Raw genomic sequence first — 25,307 nt, forward strand, 5'->3', positions numbered from 1 at the left:
GAAAGGGGGGAGGCAGAGGTTTCTAAACAGAGGTCTGCTGGCCGCCTGTCTGCATTGCGGTGGGTTGGACTACATGACCCTTGGGGAACTCGTTCAACTCACAATTCTGTGATTCTCTAAATGCAAGAACTAACTAAGAATAGGCCTTGGGCTCTGTGCCTTTCTCCCAACCTAGAGGCTAGTAGGAAGTGGCATAATTTTGTTGCTTGCGGGGGGGGGGGGCGACGACCACATTTTGCAAAACGGTTTGGGGGTGAAGGGTGGGGTAAGGTGAAAGAAAAGGCTGGGTGCCCAGGCAGCCCCGCCATGACTCCCCACATAAGCACGCTAGGCCACTTTTGCAGTTGCAGCCACTGAAGGGCCATCCAGAGTGCCATAATTCTGATCTGTGCCTCTTTTCACCTTGAAGTGACAGGAAGCCTTATTGGCGCAATGCTCTGGTTTCTATGGAGACGTGGGTCCTCCAGGCAAAAGGGATGGAGCCCGGCTGAATTGCGGGGGGGGGGGGGGGAGAGACAGAGAGGCAGAGACGCGGAGGTGAGGCAGACAGCTGGTCTTGGGTAAAACTGGGGTGCGCTTGGCACATTATCCTCCTTTTTGTTTTGCCAACTGCAGTAAGGGATTTGTTCCAGTAACGCAGCACCTGTTTCAGATGCTAAAAGGGGGCTTAGAAATTATTGCACATGCATTCACACCGCGGCCCCCACCCGCTGCACCAATTGCAGTTAAATCTGTGATTCCTGAAGCTGCGATGAACTGACTTTATTGTCGTTTTCGCTTTGCATTTGTGTACCTTTTATTTTTATAATACGGAATTTGTTCAGCGTTTGCTAAATGGTTGGTTTTTGTTGTTTGTAGATTTACTGGCAGGCTCTGCATTTTGTATATTTGTATTTCCAGTGCTCCCAACTTGAATGTTTTGAATGTTTGCTGTGAGCTTCTTTGGGCTCAGCTCATTCTGGGAAAGCAGAATATAAGTAAAACCAGTCAATCAACCAACCTGGTTCCTCCTCAGAGAGCTGACAGAAAAAGGTTTTCTAAACATAAAAAACCAGAGCCAGAGATATCAAAATGGCTGTTTCTTTTTAAGAATGGGCTCAGAATATTCGTCCACTTAGCTCTGAACAGAACTTACCCAGAAAGACCAAGGCATGATGGGAATATCCCCACCTCACCCCAGCATCTGGTAGGCAGGCAGAGGATTGTCTCCAAAAAAACTCACCCCACATTTAAAGCACATCCAATGCATTTGTCATCTCCCCCAAATAATCCTGGGAACTGTAGTTTGTTACAGGCCCTGAGAATTAGAGCTCTGTGAGGTCTAAACTACAGCTCCTGGGATTCTTTGGGGGACATCATGTGCTTTAAATGTGCACTGGATCTGCCCAGGATCACTGAAGCACCAGATATCAACGCTGCATGGAGCATGGATGTACAGTGTGTCTGTGGGTTTGTTTGCTTGCTTGCTTTAATTTTACAACTGCTAGTTGCTTTGAGCTGCAGTTTGTTAAGGGCACTGAAACTACAATTCCCAGTGTGGTTTAACAGCCAGTCTCTCTTCCCAGGGAACTCTGGGAATTGTAGCTCCGGGAAGAGGTCTCCTAACCATTCTCAACACTCTTTGCAAACTATGGTTCCCAGGATTCTTTGAGCGAAGCCATGACTGTTTAAAGTGCTTCCAATGTACAGTACAGTGCAGAAGTACAGTCTGCATGCACAAACTGCTGAGCTATCTCTGCCTTACCCCAGGGCAACTATATGTGCACCCCCTTAGTCCTGCCTGCTCTGACTGGCAGCAGAGAGGAGGACCTTCCACACCCCTGGCCAACTGATCCTTTTCAGCTGGAAAGACCAGAGGCTCAACTGGGGGGTGTCTGCATGGAAAGTGGCTGTCCCCACCCTGAGCTCCATTCCCCTTCCTCATAGGGAAAGAGGCCCTCCCAGTGAAAAAGAGACAGACAGGGCCGTGCGGATGGAGGCGTTTAATGCAAAGGCAACACCATCGAGGTGAAGAGGAGGGGAGGAAATATACTGCACCAGAACACAGGACAAACAGAGGGAACAGACCCCCCCCCACGAGATGCCCCAGGGAACATGTAACAAAGAAGGGAGGGAAAGGACAAACGACCCAGCCTGGGACAGGAGAAGCCCCAATCCTGGGCCACAAACAGGTCTTGTGCTCTCTGCATGACCAACATCAAAGCAGCAGCCCCCCCCATCTCCCCTACACCATGAGTAAGAGGAAAGGCGTCTCACACCCCCTTTGTTGCATTGAAAGCTTCCTCCTCTTCCCTGCTCCATTTAGCCTGGAGTAGCAAGAATTACGAGGCAGTCCAAGCACCATCTGACCGGTACTCTACTTGAAGCAAAAGCAATCCAAGAGTCTTGTGGCACCTGGACGGCTAACAAGGGCATTATGGCACAAGCCTTCGTGGAGTCAGGCCCACCTTCTGCCTCCTACATGAGCAAGACAGGTCAGTCTCCAGGCGAAAGAGCAAATGGCCCCTGATCTGGCAGCAGGAATGGCAACACCCAGCACTTTTATTCTAGGGGGAAAGGTGGCGCCGCCAGAAAAAAGAACTGGCAGAGAGGACTCTGAAACTGCCCTTATACAGAACAAGGGAACATCAAAGGAACTAGATGGCATGCCACCACTTTGAGTTAAATAAAAACAAATGTTGATTAGCATTTTGTGTTCATTAGCAAATGGTGTCCATTAGCTTACCAATGCCACACTACCTGTGCTATCGGTGACCGTTTCTTGGGAATGTTTCCTTGCCCAACTCACAAGGAATTAGAAACACAACCTCCCCGGCCCCCTTGAGAACAGAGCATTTTAGAGCTGGTTATGTGATCAAACTCTTGGCAGCTTCCTTGGTTACTGAGCCGCGTTTCCAAATGATGGCCGCTGCAGTCTTGGATGGTTGCTGCAACCGGTCCCATATGCAGACAGACCCTGTGTCAGCCTCAGGTGGAAGGCAACAGTCCCCATCTGCTACCCTACCCCTTATATAGAGACCCAAGAGATCACTTTCTGAAACCTTTCTTCACAAAAGCAAAATGGTCTGGTTTCTTTTGAGTGACATTACTAGCTTCATAACACAGAGAGCGCCCCTCTATGTACAGGCTGCAGGGGGGGGGGTCAGGAAAAAGAGATATAACTGCTATAAATTATGGTGATTCAGTGGTTTAATTTGAACTCAAGCTGGATTTGAGTTTGTTGGTGTCTCTGTTCACCACTCTCTTAAATTATGGGTGCTGGGCTTATATTATGGATGCATGATCTTTTATTGGGTTTGTCATGGCCTTTGGTAAGAACAGCAAACTTCTATTGAATTGAATTGAATTTCTGCCTTTATCTGCCTGCCAAGTAAGATTCCCCTTAATGCATCTGACAAAGAGAAAGCTTTGTGCCATGATAAATTTGTCAGCCGCCTAAGGTGTCACGAGACTCTGTGTTTTGCTTTTGCTGCAAGAGCTTGTTGCAGAGAGAGGATGGAGCAACTCTGGTCCTTGAGGGAGATCCTGAACCAACAGGACAAGAAAGATGCTCCTTCTCAAAAAGGCTTTTAAGCAGAGGCCTACCTGCCAGGGTTGCCGCAGCAACCCATTTCCTGCATTGCTGGGGGCAAGATGAGATGGTCCTCTGGTGTCCTTCCCAAATGCACTGGGAGTGCCAGCAACAATTGGCCATACTAAACGTTACAGGATAAGAAGGCATTGTTTTTTGGGTGGGACAATCGTACAAATTGGAAATATTGCAGGAGTCTGAGCCTACTGCCAGGTGGAGGCAAATAACAAGCCCTGGGTGCAGGAACGCCCCCCCCCCAAAAAATTCTGGCTGCTTTGAGTAATTCAGAAAAACATGAGCTGTGATTCCTGTGTTGCAGGAGTCCAAATCTACAATTGTGTGATTCTATAGTGGGGAGCCTCTGGAAAGCAAGACACATTCTGAGATCTCAGAAGGCTCATTCTCCCCTCCCCATGAAGGCAGGATCGAGTCTGAAGTGGGAAACAAAACAGAGAGCAGGCTCGGGGGGGGGGGGGAGCCTCAAAACGGGCATCGCCTCAGAACCCAGCAGATTGAGACAGAGAGATTAGCAAGGCCAGAGGTGTCAGGGTACCCAGCAAGTGTGGGGAAGGGCAGGTCACCCCAGGAAACCCTTCCCCACTGCTGGAGATGTGGCGGGGGGTGGGGGTGGGTAGACTGTCCATTGTTCTTACTTAGGAGCAGGAGGACCCGAAGTGAGTGCCTCTCCTCCCGATGTCCTGCACTCCAGACATTCAACATGCCAAGTCTCTTTGGATCAAATGAAAAATAAAGAATAAATGAGCAGCTCCTTTGCTCCCACAGCAGCCAGTGGCCAGAGTCCTTTTCACAGAGTCTGAACGGCAACTGGATACAGCAAGGAGAGGTGCTCAGCACCTTTGACAGGCAGCTCTTGAGCCGTGTAGAAATGGATGACTTCGGGGACACTATCGAATGGGGCACTGTTTTGGCCCAAGACATACTTGTTCTCCTTTGTCCGGGTGAATTTCATGTGCATGAAGCCTTGGCTGCTCCTGCCAGAGAGAGAAAGAGACAGAAGTCAGAGGATCCTGGCTTGGGTTTAATTTCACAGGGGGTGTTGCAGGAGGTGCTAGTCCTCATGGCTTTGGAAGCTAAGAAAGAAAACACAGCCAAGTTGCTTCCAGGACTGTTCTGCTTTCATTCACATCGGAAGCTGCTTTGCTCAGACCCCACCCCACCCCCAACGTCTAACTGAAAATACCCCCCAAGTGTCCTGATTTTCCAGAGACAGCCCTGGAATTACAGAAGCCATCCCAGTTTCTGATTTGATCCCAGAATGTCCCGCTTTTCCTTTTTCCTCCCCTCCATGTCTTGGAGAACAATTAAACGTGTTGTGAGTGTGTGTGTGCAAAAACAAGAGTCCTGTTTATAAGGAAAATAAGGCACCTACACCAAATGAAAGAACCAGTGAAGCTGGCACACAAGGCCTTTCCTATAATTTTGAAGGAAAATGTCACCAATCCACTTTAAATTCTTAAATGGCAATGCGCCAGCAACCAACTCTTTATCAGGAAACATGTGGAGTGTTTATCCCTTTATTATAAATTGTCTATCAGAAGTAAGTCCCACTGCATTCAATGGAGCTTACTCCAAGGTAACAGGGTCAAGACTGAGCAGCCTTACACTGCAGTCCGGAGCATTTTTACTCATTCACACTGAGTTCAAAAGGATTTAGGCTACAGTGGTACCTCGGGTTACAGACGCTTCAGGTTACAGACGCTTCAGGTTACAGACTCCGCTAACCCAGAAATAGTACCTCAGGTGAAGAACTTTGCTTCAGGATGAGAACAGAAATCGTGCTCTGGCGGCGCAGCGGCAGCGGGAGGCCCCATTAGCTAAAGTGGTGCTTCAGGTTAAGAACAGTTTCAGGTTAAGAACGGACCTCTGGAACGAATCAAGTTACTAACCCGAGGTGCCACTGTATTCTATTCTTATCCTAACTTTTTCCCTGACAGGAACTCAAGTCAGCTTACCACTAAAATTTTATTTAATTCCATTTATCTGTAGAAGCTGTTGTACACAATCCCTTTCCTCGCACATTTTTCCTTTACAACAACCCTGTGAGGTAGGTTCGGCAGAGAGGTTGCCCTTGGCTCAAGGTGTATGCGTGCATCTGGTGCCTTTGCATGTGGCGAGATGAAACACAGGAGAAGCTTCCTGAGGTAGAATAAGATACCTGAGAAATGTTGGAGGGTAGGCAGTGACAGGCAGAGGCTCGCTGGGATGTGAGCCTGCTCTGCTCGGAGATGTCAGGAGCGAACTCCTTTACATGCAAAGCACCTGCTCAACAGACTTTCCCATAAAGGACCCCAGGTCTCAAGTCTTGGGCCGCAAAAGACAACATTGGAGGAAGAGGGGGCTGCTGGAAAGGAGCAGACTGCAAGAGTCTGGGGAGGAGTGACATTTCTGCAGCAAGCCGTCCACAGATCATGAGGTGGGGAGGGAATCGGTGCTGGAGGGAGAGAGGCCGTTTTAATGTTCCGGGTTTGACAGAGCAGGGAAGGAGATGAAAGGCCACGTCCACGGCAGTTGACACGGCTTGGTGTGATCAAAGCGCCAAAGGACTCTGGAGGAGAAGGGGGTCGGGGAAGCCTGGAACGCCAAGCTCTGACTTCTTTGCCGCAGATTAAAACTCATCTGTCACTTTGCTTTTCCTCTTTCCCTTCCGTTGCAAGCAAGGGATAAATCCTGATGGATTAAGACACTGCATAATCACGACAGAGGAAGGGGGTGGGAAGCCTGGCAGAGGGGCTGAGCTGGGTCCTGGATTCTGTCCAGAATGAAGCCCAGCTTTAGGGATGCTCTGATATTTCAACCTTCTCGTTTATTTACTATTTTTGCATTTGTATATCCCTTCCTCTTCCTCCAAAGAGCTCAAGGTCAGGTGCCTCACTTAATCTCCACAACGACCCTTGAGAGAAAATAGTGACTGGCCCCCAAAGTCGCCTGGCAAGCTTTGTGGCCAAGTGGAGATTTGTACCCTGGCCTCTCCCAGGTCCTCCCTCTAACCCAGGGGTAGGCAGCCCACAGGCCAGATGTGGCCCAATCGCCTTCTCAATCCGGCCCACGGACGGTCCAGGAATCCGTGTGTTTTTACAAGAGTAGAATGCGTTCTTTTATTTAAAATGCATCTCTCGGTTTTTTTGTGGGGCATAGGAATTCGTTCATTTTTCCCTCCAAAATATAGTCTGATCCACCACATGGTTTGAGGGATGGTGGACTGGCCCACGGCTGAAAAAGGTTTCTGGTCCCTGCTCTAACCACTACACTGCACTGGCTCTCGGGCTCATAGATTTAAAAAGCAAGCATCAAAAAGCATTTAAAGAACACGGAACTTAAGAGAACCAACGCCACACACGGAAGAGCCAGGCGGGTGCGCTCCCTCTCGGCGCATGCTGAGCCCATGCGATCGCACGTGGAGGCCCCAAGCGACGAACGCTTCATCATGTTCATGCACAGATCAGAGGGACAGATGTTCCTTGCTCTCTGAACAGCAGGGCTGGCTATCAAATATTTATCCCGGTGCCAGGGAGGGGGGAGGAGAAAGGCTCTCTCGCTCTCCGCTGGGTGCCTCCGGAGCATCCCATAATAGCAGGAGAGCCCCTTTTTGCCCTCTTCACCTTGCGTGTCCCAATATCAGTGGCCCAGTGGGGCGGACGTAAAGGGTCGCTTCTGGGGCAGTCAGCTCCTGTGCTTTTGGTATATGAATTTCAGGGATTAAATGTCTGGTGTCTTTTTGGCTTGCTGCTGTTTTTTCATTTCTTGAACATTTTGGTTGCTTTTACTACTACTACTACTACTACTACTACTACTACTAATAATAATAATAATAATTTATATCCCACCCATCTGGCTGGGTTTCCCCAGCCAGTCTGCGCAGCTTACAACATATAAAACAACAAAACATCAAACATTAAAAAACAAAACAAAATAAAAAATAAAAAATTCCTTCCAGTAGCACCTTAGAGACCAACTAAGTTTGTTCTTGGTATGAGCTTTTGTGCGCATGCACACTTCTTCGGATACACATGAAAGCTCATCCCAAGAGCAAACTTAGTTGGCCTCTAAGGTGCTACTGGAATTTTTATTTATTTATTTTGTTTTGACTATGGCAGACCAACATGGCTACCTACCTGTAATTAAAAAACAAGATATCTTATACAACAACAATAAACAGTTTGCAGTCATACCCAAATTAAAGTAACTGACACCCCCAAGTAAACATTTAACCAACACCAGCCCAACAAAAATGAAACAGAGGGATCAAAATCAGAACTGTCTAAAACATTTTATAACATTTAAGCCAGTTGCCCCAACCCAAGCGCTGTCCCAGCCACGTCCCAGTGGCCCCCCAGGAGCCTCTCTGAGCTGTCATGGGGGAGTCTGGCCCCCCCAGGCCAGGTGGAAACGGGCCTTGCAGCAGGGAGCAGTCTTTCTTCCAGCACTCGGGCTGCAGCAAATAGAGTCACTGCTTTAGTCTTTTTGCAAATGGCTTCAAGGTTTCTAAATTATTAATTATTAATTATTATTAAGATCAAACAGGATATAATTTTTGTAAAACCAATAGCTTGTATGCTTCTAGTTTATCACAGCTTTTAATTTTCAGGAAGTTTAGTTGCTTCATTTGTACACCCTGCCATGTTGGGAGGCAAAACTCCAATTTTTCATATTTCTTTTTTTTTTGTCAGACATTTAGCTTGTTAAATGTTTGATGATGAAGTGCATAAACTGCTTTTGAAAAACCAAAGTATCTCCATTGTACCTTCTGCAAATGTCAGGAAATGCTAAATCATCATCATAAGAAAAATAATATTAATATATAATATACCTGCAAGTACTTGGCAGTCATTCTTTAAGGGTTTTGAAGTGATTTTGCATACCTCTTACGAAGCAAAACTAATTTAGATTAATTTAACCAGCACATATTTCAGATCCCCAAGTTGCGTTGCAACTTTTTTGCATACCTCATTTTTGGGATTTGAAAGCAGGAAAAGTCCGCATTCCCAACTCCTGGAATGTTCCTTAAGATCCTAGTTTGGAAAGCACAGACAGTGAAGAAGATGCCTGCTTACCTGAGCGAGAGAGAGTAGTCGTTGCGGCTGGTCTCGCTGTTCCGGACTAAGTAGCTTCCTTCCTTGCAGAGGGTCAGGAGGGATTCTGCGTCCGCTCGGCTGATGGTGCCGTGAAACCACCTGGGGGGGGGGAGCCCAGCGTGGTCACGGCTTGCAAATCCTCATTCATCCCTTTGCCCAGACTCCCCTTCCTCTCTACCTTTGCTTCTCAGAGCATCCTTTCCAGGGCCAGCTCACCTGTGTGGCAACGTGACTCCCAGGGGCAGCAGAGGCAGCCTCCAGCTGCATGGGGACCATTGGAGGCTGGATCCCTCTCAGCGACACCCCCACAGTGGTCTCCAGGCAGATCAGAGCCCCTGTAGGTAACAGCTGCCCTCCGGGGTCTCCACTCGCCACGGCCTTTGATTCCCACTTTAACTATCAGGTAAGGTTGACCTGATTCCCCCTTGTTTCTGATGGAGATCTTCAGTCGCCCCGTCTTCCCTGGCGCAAGGAGCATCTTGCAGTTCACCTCAGATCCTTGCCAAAATGTCTTGGGCAGGCCCCGATTCCTCCATTGGGAGGGACCTTAGAGGTCAGTGGCTCCAGCCAGTGGCAGATGGTCTGTTTGGGAAAACAGGGGACCACCCCACCACCCCAAGACTGCCTCCATCTCATTGTTGTTGTTGTTGTTGTTGTTGTTAAACTTGTATACCACCCTTTATCCACAGATGCAAACACAAAATACATAACCCAAAGCCCCACAAACCCATAATTCCCTCTCCCCACACAAACACGTTTAAAAGGATATGGGCTGTTTATCAGCCAAGGCCTGGCTGAAGAGGAACGTTTTTTGCCTAGCACCTAAAGCTATGTAATGAAGGCACCAGGCAAGCCTCCCTGGGGAGAGCACCCCACAACCAGGGAGCCACTGCAGAAAAGGCCCGTTCTTGTGTTGCCACTCTCTCAAGGAGGAAGCACACAAAGAAGGGCCTCAGAGGGTCCAGCAGAAGCAGTTTTAGAGTAGATCAGCCACACTGGGCGCTGCGCCTCATGGGTTGCTGCGACAATGCTGTAGAATAGAGCATGAGGAACGGGGGTGGGGCACATTTTAGCGACACACAGGGCAATGCTGAAACTTGAGAGCCTAAAGTCTGCCACTGGGTCTGGGTAGGCACATATGGGGAGAGGTGGTCCTTGACGTTTCATAGGTCCAAACCAGCACTTTGAATTGGGCCTGCCTAGAGTGCAGTCTGGCACTCTATGCTCCAACCATCTTGCCCTGGAGAGCAACCTGGCCGCTGAATTCTGCACCAGCCGAAGCTCTGTGCTGACATTCCTGTCCTTTAATGCTTAGACCGTTACTCTCGAGTTGCATCCTCTTTACAGCTCCCTCCTCCTCACACGTCTCTCTCAGGTGTCAGTATGAAAAAACCTTTCCCCCCCTCTCACCTAATGCAAGAACTTGCAGACATGCAGTGAGATGGGATCCTGGGAGATTCAGAACAGAGACAGCAAAGTCCTTCTTCACACAGCATATTGTTTAATGATGGAACTCCACCCCGAAGGAGGCAAATGGGCACCCCAAAGGAGGCAAATGCAATGCAGTGGAAGAAGGGGTTAATTAGCTTAATTATTAGCTTAATTAGGTTAATTATATATTTACCTGAATGTATTGTTAGTCCAGTGACTGTATTAAGTATAAAAGAACTTTTTAAGTTTTTCTGTATGAAACCTCTCTGTAAAGCTGTGAACTCTGATCTGCATTGCACTGGCAAATGATGACTAAGTGTCTGGAGATAACAGTAGACCTTCCACAGAGAGTAACTGTCCTTGCAGAGAGGAACTGCCTAGGTCAAGAGATAGGGTGGCCTTGCTGGAGTGCGCATGAACCAACTCACGGCTAAATGTCCTTTTGCCTTATATGTACAACAGGAAATGTACAACAGGAAATGTTCCTTAAATGGACAAGGATGTACAAGAGGCAGAGCCAGGGAACTGTCTATAAGAACTGTCTGAAATTTGACTAGTTTTGTACTTGCTTGGCTATCTAAACACCGAAGTACCTCTGCATGCAGAATAATAAATCTTTCTCTCTGAAGCCAGCAGCCTCAGGTGTTTTCTGCTCCCATGTTTTCTCACCGGGCGCAACCATGGGAACCCGTAGGGGTAAATAAGGCTACAGCAGGAACCCTGCCCACAACCATCCCTGGGGGGGCTCAAGCCACCAGGTCCATTGTGCTAAGGCACATGGTGGTGGTGGGGGGGGGGGGTTGATTGGAGGTTTCAGCCCCACCTTCCATTTTCCCATGGCTGTAGGAGGACAATTTACTGGAGCAGTACATTTTCAATAATTTGGTCAATAGTGGCTAACAAGGAAAATTACCCAGACAAAAATAAATTAAAACATCAACAATATCTAAGAAACATGACAAGAAAGGCGATGATGATAATTCTTTATAATCAGTCAATAGCACTCAGAGGATAATAATGGCCCATTCAGACTGTGCAAGGGAGGCAGGGACTTATTTTACGTAACACAACCTTGATTTTCATCAAAGCTAGTTTTGCAGTGCCTGGGAGATTTCACCGGACCCAGTGTGGTTGTTTTATGTTTGCCTTACTCTTGTTGAGCAACATCAGACACCCCTTCCCCCGCCCCAAATGAAATATCCCAAACTGCTTTTGAAAGTGTTCTGTCAGAACGGCACAAAGCCACAGAATTAAGTGTAGCCTGGAGAACTCCACTCCCTAAAAAACAAATTTAAAAAATAAAGTTCCTAGTCCATAAGGATGCATGCAGCTATGTGCCGGGGCGATGCTTGAGGAAATTCCAAAAGAGATCCTCCCCTACAGAGGTTTTCCAAGTCTTTTGGCCTGTAATTCTCTTGCTCAAAGACACATATTCTTCTTGTAGAGGCCAATCAGTGCCTTGATTTCGCTGGGGGCTTTTCCTTTTGGGAAAGCTTGTTTTATCAAATAGGCTTGGGTCAAATGAAACAGCATAAAAATGATGCAAATCGAGCCACTGGGCATCACTTTGCATAATCTTTGCAAGGCACAGGGGTGTCCATTGGTCTGACTGCATTGCTGAACAATAGCAGCAAAAGGACCTCCCACCACCAGGCTGTGATAATCCCCTACACATATGTAGATTTGTACTCTGATTATTCAAAGCATTCTGCTCTGTGCCTTGTCTCTGACATTAATCCTGCTCGGATAACATACTTGGGTCCATTAATTCCAATGGGTCTGCTCTGAGGAGGATTCAGTTTGAGACAATCTAAGTCTCAAAGCCCTATGCGGCATAGGACCCTCGTACTTAGGGGACCGCCTCTCCTGGTATGCCCCACAGAGGACCTTAAGGTCCACAAATAACAATAGCCTAAGGGTCCCGGGCCCAAAAGAAGCCAGATTATCCTCCGCTAGGGCCAGGGCTTTTTCAGTGTTGGCTCCGACCTGGTGGAATACTCTGTACCACGAGACTAGGGCCCTGCGGGACCTGACCTCCTTCCGCAGAGCCTGTAAGACAGAGTTATTCCGCCTGGCCTTTAATCTAGCCTGATCCCCTATTCCTTTTCCCCTTCCCTTTTTTCTGAAGAAACCCTTCTGGATCCCCACACTAAAATTCCTCCCTGGTCTCCCTACTGGCCTAGCATGACTAACCTGGCCAGTTAGCCCTGCGGATCCCACTGGTGTTTGTTTTTATGCTGTTTTTTAGCTGTTTTTTTAAAGTTGTTTAAATCATCGTCTTACATTTGTTGTTAGCCGCCCTGAGCCCAGTTTTTGGATCGGGAAGGGCGGGGTAGAAATAAATTATTATTATTAGTAGTAGTAGTATTAACTCACAAGGTGAAACATAAGATGAGCCCTCCTGGATCAGGCCAGCCTCCTGTTCTCTCCATGGGAAGCCCCAGAGCAACTCTCCCCCCTGGAGCTCAGCCCCATTGCTGCCTCTGCCTGGGGAGGAAGAGCAGAGCCATGGCCCCCCTTCTCCATGAACTTGCCATTTAGGTTGACTTTCCTGGGTCCTGAATCTGCCAACGTTCAGCTTCATTGGATGTTTGCGAGTTATGGGCGGGGGAGAAAAACTTTCCTTTATCCAAAATGTGTGTCCCCCCCCAAAGTACAATACTGGGAACAGTAATTTACCTGTCACAGGAGCTGTGATCCCCAGCCCCTTTAACAAACCACAGTTCCCAGGATTCTTTGGAGTGTTTTCCATGCACATGCATGGAGTCATGCTCCCCTTGAAGCCAAGAAACCAGAGTGCTTGACCCCCCATGTGATGATTTCGGGGGGAGGGGGAGAGTTAGATGAAGACCACCTCAGGACCACTGAGTGAACTACCTTCGACCCGAACAACTTAGATCAAGGGTACCTCAATCGGTAGAGCATGAGACCCTTAATCTCAGGGTCGTGGGTTTGAGCCCCACGTTGGGCAAAATATTCCTGCATTGCTGGGGGTTGGGCTAGATGGTCCTCGGGGTCCCTTCCAACTCTATAGTTCTATGATTCTGTGATCATGAGTTCATCTGCAGGAGCACTGTTAGCCGTTCCCTGAGTTGGCAAGGCTCACAATAAACTGAGTCTTTATTCTCATTGGCTCAGTCCTCTGGAATTCACTGCCACTAGAGATTCAACAGGCGCCTTCCATCTCAACTTTTAAATACCTGCTGAGCTGAAAACGTTTCTATTCCGCCAGGTCTACTTAGGAATGCATCTATCCATCATAGTTTGTTAATTTCTGATTTTAACATTTCTGCATGGTTTTCATTGCATAATATGAGGCACAATGATTGTAAATAACTCCATCTTTTGTGAATAGCAGTATTACACTTACTTACTTACTTGCATGCATACATACATACATGTGCATGTGTGTGTGGCAATCCCCCATCTATGCACATTTAATATGTGCATGACTGCACACATGCACTCCACACCGAACCTGGAAGTGACCCAAAAACGTCACCCAAAGGGTCGTAATAGGGTGAGGTGGAACAGGGTGCTTGCAGGCTTCCCCAATGGGGTTTCAAATATACGTGCCTCAGAACATAACCCCCACTTAAATGGGGGGGTGGCCTGTACATGCACACACCATCATGCGGGAAGGATCCTGATGAGTTTTTGGTATGTTACTATTTAAATAATTGCAGTAACTAAAAATTAAACAAAAAAGCAGCCAAAATCTCCCTTATGTAGCATCAATGACTCATAGAATCATAGAAGTGGAGAGTTGGATGAAGCCCCCAAGGGTTATCTAGTCCAACCCCCTTGCTTCCCCTTATACCTGGAACTCCCCTCCAAGGCACCACACATCTCCCGCAGTCCTTTATACCTGCAACTCTCCTTGCACAAAGAAGGAACATTGGTGCTGGCCCACAAATGCATTTTTACGCGGGTATCAAGGCTTGCTGGCACCACCCCATCACTTACGCCTGATTTTCCAAGGGCAGCGAGGGGTCAATGCGCTCCGCAGCAGGAAGGCTGTGCTCAGGGCTCTGTGACCGGACAAACTTGGAGCTCCCCGTCAGGTGCGGGCGCCAATGTTCTTTGTGCGTGGAAGAGGCAGCGGCGAGGGACGTCCATTCCCAATCTGGGGTCTCAAACTGCACTGTGTGGGGAGTGGAAGGGACCTGTTAGACTGGGGGGTTCAGCTGCTGCCCAATGGATGTTTTTTTTTTTTAAAAAAAAAGTCCCCCCCAGGTGGTAAACAGATAAAGTAAATCTTCAGACTTGTTTTACTGATTTTTCACAAAGCAAACACATAAGCATTGAATTGTTGTCCAGTATCACAACTTGCATTGCACTGTATACATTGCATTGCCTAGAACAGAGCATGAGACTCCCTGTAGCCAATGCAGTATTTGTTAAGGAAAGGCCTTCGAATACCACGGCACTCTTCTCATTTTCTGTATTTTAACTGATCTGAGGGATTTTATATTGCTTTAATTCTATTCCAGCTGAATTACTTTTCAATGATGATCTCTTATATGTATTTAGCTGTTTGCATTTATTACCGGTATTTATTTTTTCACAGCACTGATAGCCACGCTTGATTGTAAAAACAAAACACATTGAAGCAGTTCACAAAAGATAAAACGATAAGACTGAGTAAAATTTACAACCCTACTTTGAAGAATACAAAAGTTAAAAAGCACTAAAACAGATTAAAATCATGTCAACTTTCTAAGCATCTGGGAAGGCATGTTTGTTTTTAGCAGGCACCTGCTTGATCTCAATAGGCAGGGAGTTCCAAAGGGCAGGCACTGCCACCTGCAACAATGGAGCTCTTACAAATGCAAAACAGGGCTTGTGTGGCGCCTGGAATGGTGCCAATTTTATCTGCGTCATTTTGTGTAAGCTGCCTTGAGTCCCAGTCTGAGGAAAAGGCAGAATAAACATTTTAATAGAAGAAGAATAACCCCAATTTATCACTGTTTTTAATCCTTTGGTCATATTTTTTGAATTAATACAGAGCCTGACCTTCTTCACAATGTTAATCTTGGGGTGGGCTTGTGACAGGATGTGCAAAATGCAGATGGGGGGGGGGCAGTAGCACATGAGACATGCCACGCATCCATGTGCAAACCAGCTGTCATGAATGTGGCAAGCACAGGAACAGCTGGGAAGAGGGATGAAAGAGACGAATCAGAAGAGGAAGAACTAGAGGAAAGTCCCAGGAGACAAGGAAACAGATACAGAATACAGAAAAGCGAGGAGGGGCGGCGTTTATTGGGCTCCCCCCCCCGGAACCATAGGGACTAGTGCCTTTAGGGCTGACGTGTTTGAGGACAGGTGTATTCTGTGGCCAGTGTGGCCTAGTGGTTAGAAAGTCAGACTAGGACCTGGGAGAGACCAGGGTTCAAATCCCCGCTCAGCCATTAAGCTCATTGGGGGCCAATCGCTGCTTCTCAGCCTAGCCTACCTCACAGGGTTGCTGTGAGGATTAAATGAGGCAGAGAACCATGTGCCCCACCTTGGGGGAAAGGAAGTGGGACAGAAATGCAGTCATATAAAAGAAATAAGCCAGAAATACTGCATGAGTGGCAGGTTTATTCTGCTTTAGTTGCTGTTCTGTGATGCTTCCCCAGTGCAACAAAAGTGGGGCAAAAAAGAGAAAGAAAGCAGAGGATTTGTAGTGCGAAAAGTTATGGGATTTCAGCAGGATGCAAAGCAGTGTTGCTGCCCCAGAACGTTGCAGGGTTGAAAGTGGGGTGGGAGCAGCAGGAGCACAAGTCATCACACTGTCTGGGGGGATCCAGAGAAGCTGGAGTTTCCAGGGGGGCAAATCTCATGCAGACTTTTCAGTTCCTGTGAGAAGGCAGCTCCAAGCCGCCCAGGGGCGCTGTGTCCCTGTTGCCAACATCATTTTTACAGGTGAAGGCTCCATGCCTTTTCCTATGTGAGTGGAATGAAGAAATTCAGCAGGTGCAGCTTGTCTGCTGGGGAAGCTGCACCCGTTGAATATTTGCCTGCCCTGTGGAAACTTCTGTCTATGTAACAGACAGCAACCCCAGCGCCACTCTAAGCTGAAAGAAAAAATAAACACAGCGCCAACCAGAGAAGTCAAAGGAAGTGTGCCTGGGTGGAGAGCAGGGGGGAAGATGTTTCCAACCCAGAGGGGAGAGGCTGAGGTGGGTAAGAGGTTAAAAAAAGACGTCACCTTCTGGATCTAGGGATTCCTCTGTGCCCGTGAGTTGTCCTACTGGAGGAGGCCAGGGCAAGACTTTATTCTCCTTAATGTCTACTGCAATGGGAGGGGGCATCATGGAGGAGAGGGGAGAGAGAGAGAGAGAGAGAGAGAGAGAGAGAGAAGGGAGGTTGTCGGGAGGGAGGCCATGCGAAGGGAGAAGCACAAGTCAGGAGTGGAGAGAGATGATGGGAAGAGAGAAGGAAAGGAAGAGCATAAACAGAGATGAGTGCAAGTGAGCGGACAGAGGAGAGGAGGAGGAGGAGAGAAGAGAAGACCAGGAGAAAGGGAGAAGAGGAAAGGAATGCAAGGAGGAAAGGAGGAGGGAGAAGGAATGATGGGGAGAGGAGCATAAGAGGGAAGAGGAGAGAGGGCAAGGAAAGATGAGAAGAAATGGAAGAACATGATAACAGAGAAAAAGACGGAGCAGAGGAATTCATGGAGACAGGAGGAGAAATTTGGTGGAAAGGGGAGAAAAGAAAGCATGAGGAGAGGGAAGAGGAGCAGGAAAACATGGTGAGGAAGGAGAGAAGAGTGTTGAGATGAGAAAGAGGAAGGGAGGAAAGAGACAAAACAGACATGATAAAAAAGAAAAGATCTAATGACGGACAGACAAGGGAAGACAGGCGATTGCCCCCTTCACAACAGCCATTCTCTGAGTCTTGCCCCCGCTGTTTCCTCAGCTCTTTTTAATGAAATAAGTGCTTTATTTCTGCTTGACACTGCAGAGGACTGGAGGATACATAATATTTTTAAAATATATAATAATGTTCTTTTTAAAGCTATAATATTGATGGAGTATCCTGTTTTCAGATTATTTTTTTTAACTGTTCCTCTTAAGCTGGCAAAACAAAACAAAAGCCAAAGAAGTTCCTTAAAGGTAAAGGTAAAGGGACGATTCTGGGGTTGCGGCGCTCATCTCGTGTTACTGGCCGAGGGAGCTTCCGGGTCATGTTGCCAGCATGACTAAGCCACTTCTGGTGAACCAGAGCAGCGCACGGAAACGCCGTTTACCTTCCTGCCGGAGCGGTACCTATTTATCTACTTGCACTTTTGCTTTCAAACTCCATTCATAACAAAAGTTTTAAAACTTTTAGAATGCAAATTACATTTGTAATAATTGACTGGCTAATCTGTACTGTATTTTTATACGCAAAATGTGATAATTTAAAAGCAAAGCCCAGTTATACACAATGCATTTTATGTTCCAAAAGGAACAAAGTGACATTTGATTTGTAAAGCGTGCTTTTAAAAAAGCCTATTTCCCCCCTTTCTCCCAAAATTCCTGTCCCTGAAAGAAGACCAGGAATGGGAGGCTTGGGAGTGGAGAGATATTGGTGGCGAAAATAAAAGAACGAGGAAGAATTTCAAGGAATGGCGCTGAAACGCAGAGAAGTTTGGCTCTGTCTCCTGGCTCAGGGATGCTTCCAGAAGACAGCGAATTGGCTGAGGAGCTCCAAAAACCTGGAGCCAGAGTCTACTCTGAGGAGGACTTAGCTGGGGAGACAAAGCAGGAATGCTTGGCAGAGGGTTGGACTGGATGGCCCTTGGGGTCTCTTCCAACTCTAGGATTCTAGGATTCTATTAATCATAATGGCTAGGAATAAATAAAAAAATTGTCCAGTAGCACCTTAGAGACCAACCAAGGAAGTGTGCATGCACACAAAAGCTTATACCCAGAACAAACTTAGTTGGTCTCTAAGGTGCTACTGGGCAATTTTTTTTATTTACTTCGACTGCCTCAGACCAACAGGGCTACCTACCTGAATCTAGAATAATGGCTAGGAATTTGCCTTTAAAAAGAGAAGAAGAAATGGGATTCTCAGGAAGTTGAATTCTGCATATAGGGAGGTCCCATTTACACCCCTTCCACCCAGGGCCGGATTTCGGTTTGATGCCGCCCTCAGCTCCTGAAGCTAATGGGGCCCTTTATATGTCCAGCTGTCCTTTGTCAACAACAAATTGTCATTGTTTTTTTTCGGTTGAATATATGCTATATGGTCACTGATGGACCTCATAGGTATCTCAAGCCATTTGCCCATGTTGCCATGCAACCAGTCCATGCAGAATGTGGGCACCCTATATATAGAAAGGAGCAAACCAGTGATATTTTAGGGAGCGGGCTAACAGGCAGGGCCATGACTTACATCATAGGAGCCTACACAACACAAAACATGGTTGCTGGGTGTAGGTTTTATTTTATTAGTTTTTTATCTTATATTTTGGAAATATACATCCAGTTTTTTTTTCCTTTAAATTTTTTTGGGGCCCCCAAGAGAGCGGGGCCCTAAGCTATAGCTTGTTTATCTTGTACATGAATCCAGCACTGCTTCCACCCCTCTGGCTCCCCTTCTGGAGGTGGGTTGTGTCTGCTCAGCAAGACCCCTGAGTCGGGCTCTCCAAGTGTCCTGATTTTCCAGGGACAGACCCAGAATTACAAAAGCCACCCTGGCTTCTGATTTGATCCCAGAATGTCCCTATTTCCTGCTGCTGTTTGGGGAGGAGGGTGAGCTTATCCCAAGTGATGGTGGTGGGGGCGGTGGGGGCAATGGAGAGGGAGCACCCTGTTGCCTCTCCATGCCCCCCCCCCCCCGGTTGCATGCCCAGCCTCCTCCTTTGGGGCTCCTAGGGGCTGCTGGAGAGTGGTGAGGAGGAGTAAAGGGGGAGCAGAACAGAGTACAAGGAATCTTGATTTTTTCATAATAGTAGTAATTTTTTTATTTGTACCCCACCCACCTGACTGGGTTGCCCCAGCCACTCTGAGCAACCTCCAACATATAGAAAAACATAATAAAGCGTCTAATCTTGCCTCTTTCTAAAAATGTATTTATTGGTATGTGTTTTTCTTTTTGTAAATTTACAAAGAATAAAAATAAAATCGGGATGAAGCACCGTCTGAGGACGGCGGTGTGTGTGTGTGTGTGTGTCCTGTGTCCCGTTGGTGAAATGGCTCTCACCATTCTTCTGATAGGAAATGCTGTGCGGAGGAGGGAGACAAAAAATGGGGGAGTCAAGGAGGGTTATTTGGGGGGGGGGTGCCCCTATTTCCACGTGAGGGAGGTTGGAGGGTATGCTCTCACCTGCGAAGGCCCGAGAGATGTGGTTCTTCTTCCACTCCCATGGCTGGTCATATTCATCGGCCGGCCTCTCGTCGTCCTGGGGCAGCCGGCTCTCTCGGGGCTTGCTGGTGGGCCTGCCCTCCGGATCCGCCTCTGGCTCCTTCTCCTCATAGGGGGTGTCGTACAGCTGCAGCCCGATCCGGGATTTCTTCACCCTTTGCTCATCCCGGTCGCTTTTCCACTGGAAATCTGGAAGGCAGGCCAGAGAGCCGAGACACTCAGGATTCAACAAGAATGGAAACAACCACAATAAAATGGTAGTCAGAGTAGACCCGTTGAAATGCATGATTGAACATGACTAATGTGGGTTTACTCTGAGTAGAACTTCGCTGCCTACAACCCAACAATAGCAAGACTGGACAAAAGATTCCTGCATTGCTTCAGGGGGTTGGACTAGATGACCCTCATGGTCCCTTCCAAATCTACAATTCTATATTTCCAACTGCATCATGCTCAGAGCAGACCCACTGAAATGAATGCACATGACCAACAGGGGCCCATTGGTCAGGATGCACACAGCCCTAAAACTATTCCATGGAGCTACATTCCGTTTTGATCCCAGCTAAACAAGCCCATAATGTAATTTGTGGAAGGGGTATTCCTCTGCAAGAAGTTACCAGCTTTTTAAATTCCCTTTTCAAATATAATGATTATATTCCTCTTGCTCCTGAGCTTTCTGTCTCTCTAACCCCCTCACTATTTCAAGGATCTTTCTGTGCCAATGGGGACTAGGAACTTGCATAGAGTTGGTTTAAGAAGGATACTGACAAGCTGGAAGGTGTCCAGAGGAGGGCAACCAAAATGGTCAAAGGCCTGGAAACGATGCCTTATGAGGAACGGCTTAGGGAGCTGGGTATGTTTAGCCTGGAGAAGAGAAGGTTAAGGGGAGATATGATAGCCATGTTCAAATATATAAAAGGATGTCATCTAGAGGAGGGAGAAAGGTTGTTTTCTGCTGCTCCAGAGAAGTGGACACGGGGCAATGGATTCAAACTACAAGAAAGAAGATTCCACCTAAACATTAGGAAGAACTTCCTGACAGTGAGAGCTGTTCGGCAGTGGAATTTGCTGCCAAGGAGTGTGGTGGAGTCTCCTTCTTTGGAGGTCTTTAAGCGGAGGCTTGACAGCCATCTGTCAGGAATGCTTTGATGGTGTTTCCTGCTTGGCAGGGGGTTGGACTGGATGGCCCTTGGGGTCTCTTCCAACTCTATGATTCTATGGCTGGCCGGCCAATGAAGGTCACATCCCCCACTCCTACACAAGAGCAGCAAGCACCATGTCACCCTGCTTAAGGCAGATCCTTTCCCAGCCTCATGCTTCCCAAACCAAGTACAGTACCATGAACCACATCCTCCACGGCTGGCTATTGCTCGTCTTCTCCCTCTCGCATTAACAGCACAACCCTCTGCATGTTTGCTCAGGAACAACTAGGTGCCTTGGACAGCCTGGATGCAGAGAAAGCGTGGGGGGAACCAGCTGGGGACACCCCAATGGAAGATGGCTCAGAGCCTGGGGAGTGGCAGTGGGGCGACAGTGAGTGGTCAGATGGAGAAGACTGGGAAGAGCCGATGGCAGAAGCTGAAGAGGCAACAGGCCCTAGTGAGCGGGGAGAATCGGTGGCAGAGAGCAGTCCAGAATCAGAGGCAGAAACTGAAGCAGGAGAGGCCAGGAGGCAGAGATGAGGGCCAGGGGGTCTTCTGCTGTATCCAGCTCCCCTCCCCCTTCATCTCCCAGAACATGAAGACATATGAAGAGAGCGGAGCAATGAGAGACAAGATGACGGAGCCTTAGGCTGCTGGGCAAGGAGGGAACTTAAAGAGGGGTAGGGAGGTAGGCACCTTCAGTCCTTGCAACTGCTTCATTGGGGCAAGACCTACGGGGACTGAACTTGGGGTTGCCATACTTCAAAAAGTAAAAACCAGGGCACCCCAAAAGTTGTTGAGGGGTTTTTTGTTTTTACAAAAACACACAAAAAATCATGGTTTTTGAATCTCAGTAAAGTCTGGACATATGGCAGCCCTACTGAACTGTTTTGTTTCTTTGAATGAAGAGTTAACTTCTCTGACATCGGGTACTTTGTTGTTTTATTGCTGACCTAGGGCTGCCAGGTCAGGAGCACCCCGGAACCTAACTTGAGACCTAGGGGCAGCCTGGGCTGGTGTAATGGGGCAGTCCCTGGTGACGCTTCCTCTGCACTTCTTCTGCCCTGGAGACAGGGGTTAATTGGGAGAGAGGAGGAGGGCAGACACACTTTCCCCAGACCATCTCCCAGACCCTGAGAGGCAGGCCCCACACCAGGTACGTGTGCACTCTCATAACCTTCTTGTCAGGAGCAGGCCAGCAGTAAATTACACCGTGCAAGCTGGAGCTAACTCTCTGTTAGCAGGATCTGCACAGGAGTGTCAGCAACTAATCCCCAGCAGGTCTCTCCCCCCCCCCCCATGAAGCAGTTGCAGGGAGTGACAGCTGCCTAAGTCCCCCTCTCTCCAGGGGTTTCCCCAAGCTATTGACAGTGGCACCTGCATGCAGCCTGCTACTGCTCCCACATTTTTATGTCTCTCCTGGTTCTGGGAGTCAGTGGGGAGAGGAGCTTGTCACAGCAGAGTGGGAACTGTGCACCAGCCAGACTCACCTCTGCTTCTTGGCCTCTCCTGCTTCAGCTTCGGCTTCTGACTTCACTCTGCCAAAGACTCTCTCTGCTCACTGAGCCCTGTTACCTCTTCAGTTTCTGACACCTCCTGGGGTTTTCTCCCTCTGACCACTCATCATCATCCCTGGGCTCTGGGGGTTCCCCAGCTGGTTTCTCCCACTACTCCTCTGTGTCCAAGTAGTCAATGACACTTCTCTTCCAGTTCTTTTTCTTCCTCTGCACTCCCTCCCACCACTAAGCCCTTGAGATGGAGGGGGAGAGGGAGGAAGGAGGACGGCAAGTGCCCCAGATAGTCTGCAGCCGGCTTCTGCTGGGCTGAAGCTTGCAAGCTCCTTGCACGTTCACCATGTACATCACCATCATCTTAAAGGTGCTCTTGTCCACCTGGAAATTAAACCCTCCCTCTGCAAACCTGGAGACATCAGGTCAGCCCTGAAGCTCTGGCAACCCTAGGAATGACTCCCACTGATTCCAGTGGGACTTCCTTCCCTTCCGGGAAAGGGGGCACAGCACTGCAGCTTCAATGACTCACCAACAACCACCTTCTGAGCATCGTAAGGTTCCATGTAGCCGTTGTTCTCAGACTCGGCCTCCTCCTTCTCCTCCTCTTCTTTTGGCTCCCGCTGGGCATCAAAGGGATCGGAGTATTCACTCTCTCCAGGGGCCTACGGAGAAGGAAACATGGATGGCATAGAGACCACCTGGCTTCTTAGACCAAAGGTTCCCAACCTTTTCTTTTGGTCTAGTAACCTCCTCACCCAAAAAAAGTATGCAAACGTTTTCAAAATGCTGCTGATGTGGAGGTGACATAGGAGGCCCCTTGCAGGCACTGGCCAATCAGTGCAATCCCCTCTTCAGCCCAAGGAGCAACCTCTGGGGTGGGGGGAAGGCCCAGGTGCAAAAAGGGGGCAGAGGAACAAATGCAAATCTTGCTGCTGGTTTCTACACACACCTCAAGCTTGTTTTCTGCAGCTCCAGAGGGCAGGTCTCGAACCAATGGATTCAAGTCACAAGAAAGGAATTTCTGACTAAACACCAGGAAGAACTTAAGAGCCATTTGACAGTGGAACGGACTTCCTCCTCGTGGTGGACGCTCCTTCATTGGAGGCTTTGAAGCAGGGGTGGGGGCCCAGGGATTCTTTAGCTAGGATTCCTGCATTCCAGGGGGTTGGACTAGATGACCCTCAGGACCCTTCCAACTCTACACTTCTATAAGTGTAAGTTTATAAAATTAGGCATGGCATGGGAAAAGTGGATAAATAAATGTTTCTCTTTTATTATTTACTGAATTTCTATAGTGCCCTGTACCCACAGGTCTCAGGGCGGTTCTCTGTCCCTCATAACGCGAGAACTCATGGACATCCAACGAAGCTGAAGGAAGGAAGATTCAGGACAGACAACAGGAAGGGCTTCTTCACGCAGCACCGTCCATCTATGGAACTCACTCCCACAGGAGGCAGCGGTGGCCATGATCTTAGGTGCCTTTGAAAAGAATTGGATAAATTCATGGCAGACGGGGCCGTCGTCAAGTGCTCTTGCACCCGGGTCCTGCTGGTGGGCTTCCCAAAGCCTTCTAGTTGGCCACTGCAAGGACAGGATGCTGGGCTAGATGGGCCCTTGGCCTGATCCAGCAGGCCCTTCCTGTCTTCTCATGTTGGTGGGGAGTGGTTTGCCCTACACCCACTCTTGTGGCAAAAATGGCATTGGGCAGGATCTCCCCACAGTTACTGGGGACAGTGGCTGTTGTGCTCAGCTCCCGCTTGCAGGTTGACCACTGTGAGAGCAGAATGCTCCCACCCATTGGGCCTGATCCAACATGGCTCTTCTCATGTCCTTATGTCCTTCAGTGCAGCCAGTTTGGCTTTATAGCTGAATAATTTCTCCCCTACTGGGATGAGCGGTTTTTGCAGACTCCAGCAACAGGGTTGCTCCTCTTTCTGCTCCTCTTTCTCCTTCTCCTTCTCCTTCTCTTCTTCTCTCCCCCCCCCCCCCGGAGGGCTCCCCTCCCTCTCTCCCCCTTCTGCAAGGATGATGCACTCTTCTTTTGTCCTAATTGCTGTTGTCCCCACCACTGCATTAGATGCGCTCAAACAGCCCGCAGAGAGGTAATGTTTTGAGAAGCAGCAGGGAAGCAAATGAGACAGGCGTATGGAAATAAGCCCTCAGCCTCTCCTCAAAGCAATTACCCTGTTCCTACCCTTTCGTGCGTGCCAATTGAGTGGTGCAGAAAGGTGCTCGATTGACGGGAGAATTGTGGGGAGGGGAGAAAGGAAACATCTCCTCCATGCATGCCACAGCGCATGATGTGCAATGTTTGGACTGCAAAATGACTGGGGTTATCCTTTGCCACCCGCTTCTCCCTGTGACAGCCCCGGAGCAAACATATGAACATTAGATCCTGCCTGATACTGAGTCAGACCATTGGACAGTCTTGCTCAGTCTTGTCTACGCTCACCGGCAGCGACTCTCCAGGGATTCAGGCAGGGACATTCCCGGTTTGGAGATGGTGGGGATTGAAGAGGGGACCTTCTGCGTGCAAAGCACATGCTGTACCACTGAGCTTTGGCATTTCCCAAAGCGATGTTCAAGGGGCAACACACTGTTTGGCTGGTCCCACACTGACCTTCCTTAAGGAGATTTGCCAGGAATCGTCATCATCCAATGATTGTTAAATGATTTAGTCATTGTTTAGGTCACCATGGCATAAATAAAACAATATTCTGAAGGAGACCTTTAGTTTTAGACAATGCACAACCAAGTCACAACAGACAACATCTTGGAACAGGACATCCATCCCATGTGAGTGGAAAAGTATGGAGTGTGCCTTCTAAAAGAACCTAAGAATAGTGTTTTCATTTTAGAAGCATACCCAAATCTGAGATTTCAGGGCCCAAACCTGAGTCCTGGTGACGTCACGTGGGGCACGAATGCACACTCATAACCCTCTCTTCCTTTTGAGCCCAGCCCAGTTTTTTCTTCTTCCTCTGCATGCCCTCCAACCACTAAGCCTTGGAGATGGAGGTTAATTGGGAGAGAGGAGCAGGGAGGGGAGGTGAAGCCCCTGAGGGTCTATGCAGTAATCTGTCGTCAGCTGCAGCATCATGCACAGTCTTCTTGATACCCTTTTTTTAAAAGCCTTCTCATACACCTGGAAATTCAGGCCCTCCACCTGCCACCAGGAGTGGGCCTGTCAACCTGGAGACTTCTGGCCATCCCTGGA

General features: G+C 48.3%; 1 protein-coding gene across 3 annotated transcripts in view; it reads right to left on the reverse strand.

The window, feature by feature from the left end:
* Positions 1-4,098: 4,098 nt before the first annotated feature.
* SHD (Src homology 2 domain containing transforming protein D) overlaps positions 4,099-25,307 on the reverse strand; it is a 28,291-nt gene continuing 7,082 nt past the window's right edge. The window contains exons 2-7 of one of the 3 annotated variants that reach the window (XM_033136729.1): positions 22,620-22,752; positions 19,399-19,626; positions 16,292-16,372; positions 14,062-14,239; positions 8,644-8,763; positions 4,099-4,563 (exon numbers count right to left, since the gene is read on the reverse strand). In XM_033136729.1, coding sequence (XP_032992620.1) covers positions 4,377-4,563; positions 8,644-8,763; positions 14,062-14,239; positions 16,292-16,372; positions 19,399-19,626; positions 22,620-22,752 — 927 coding nt within the window. In that variant the 3' untranslated portion in view covers positions 4,099-4,376. Of the gene's footprint in view, positions 4,564-8,643; positions 8,764-14,061; positions 14,240-16,291; positions 16,376-19,398; positions 19,627-22,619; positions 22,753-25,307 lie in introns of all 3 variants that reach the window. The other 2 variants (XM_033136728.1, XM_033136731.1) reach the window with 2 other exon arrangements.

This window comes from Lacerta agilis, chromosome 18 (assembly GCF_009819535.1).
Source record: "Lacerta agilis isolate rLacAgi1 chromosome 18, rLacAgi1.pri, whole genome shotgun sequence".
Lineage (NCBI taxonomy): Eukaryota > Metazoa > Chordata > Lepidosauria > Squamata > Lacertidae > Lacerta > Lacerta agilis.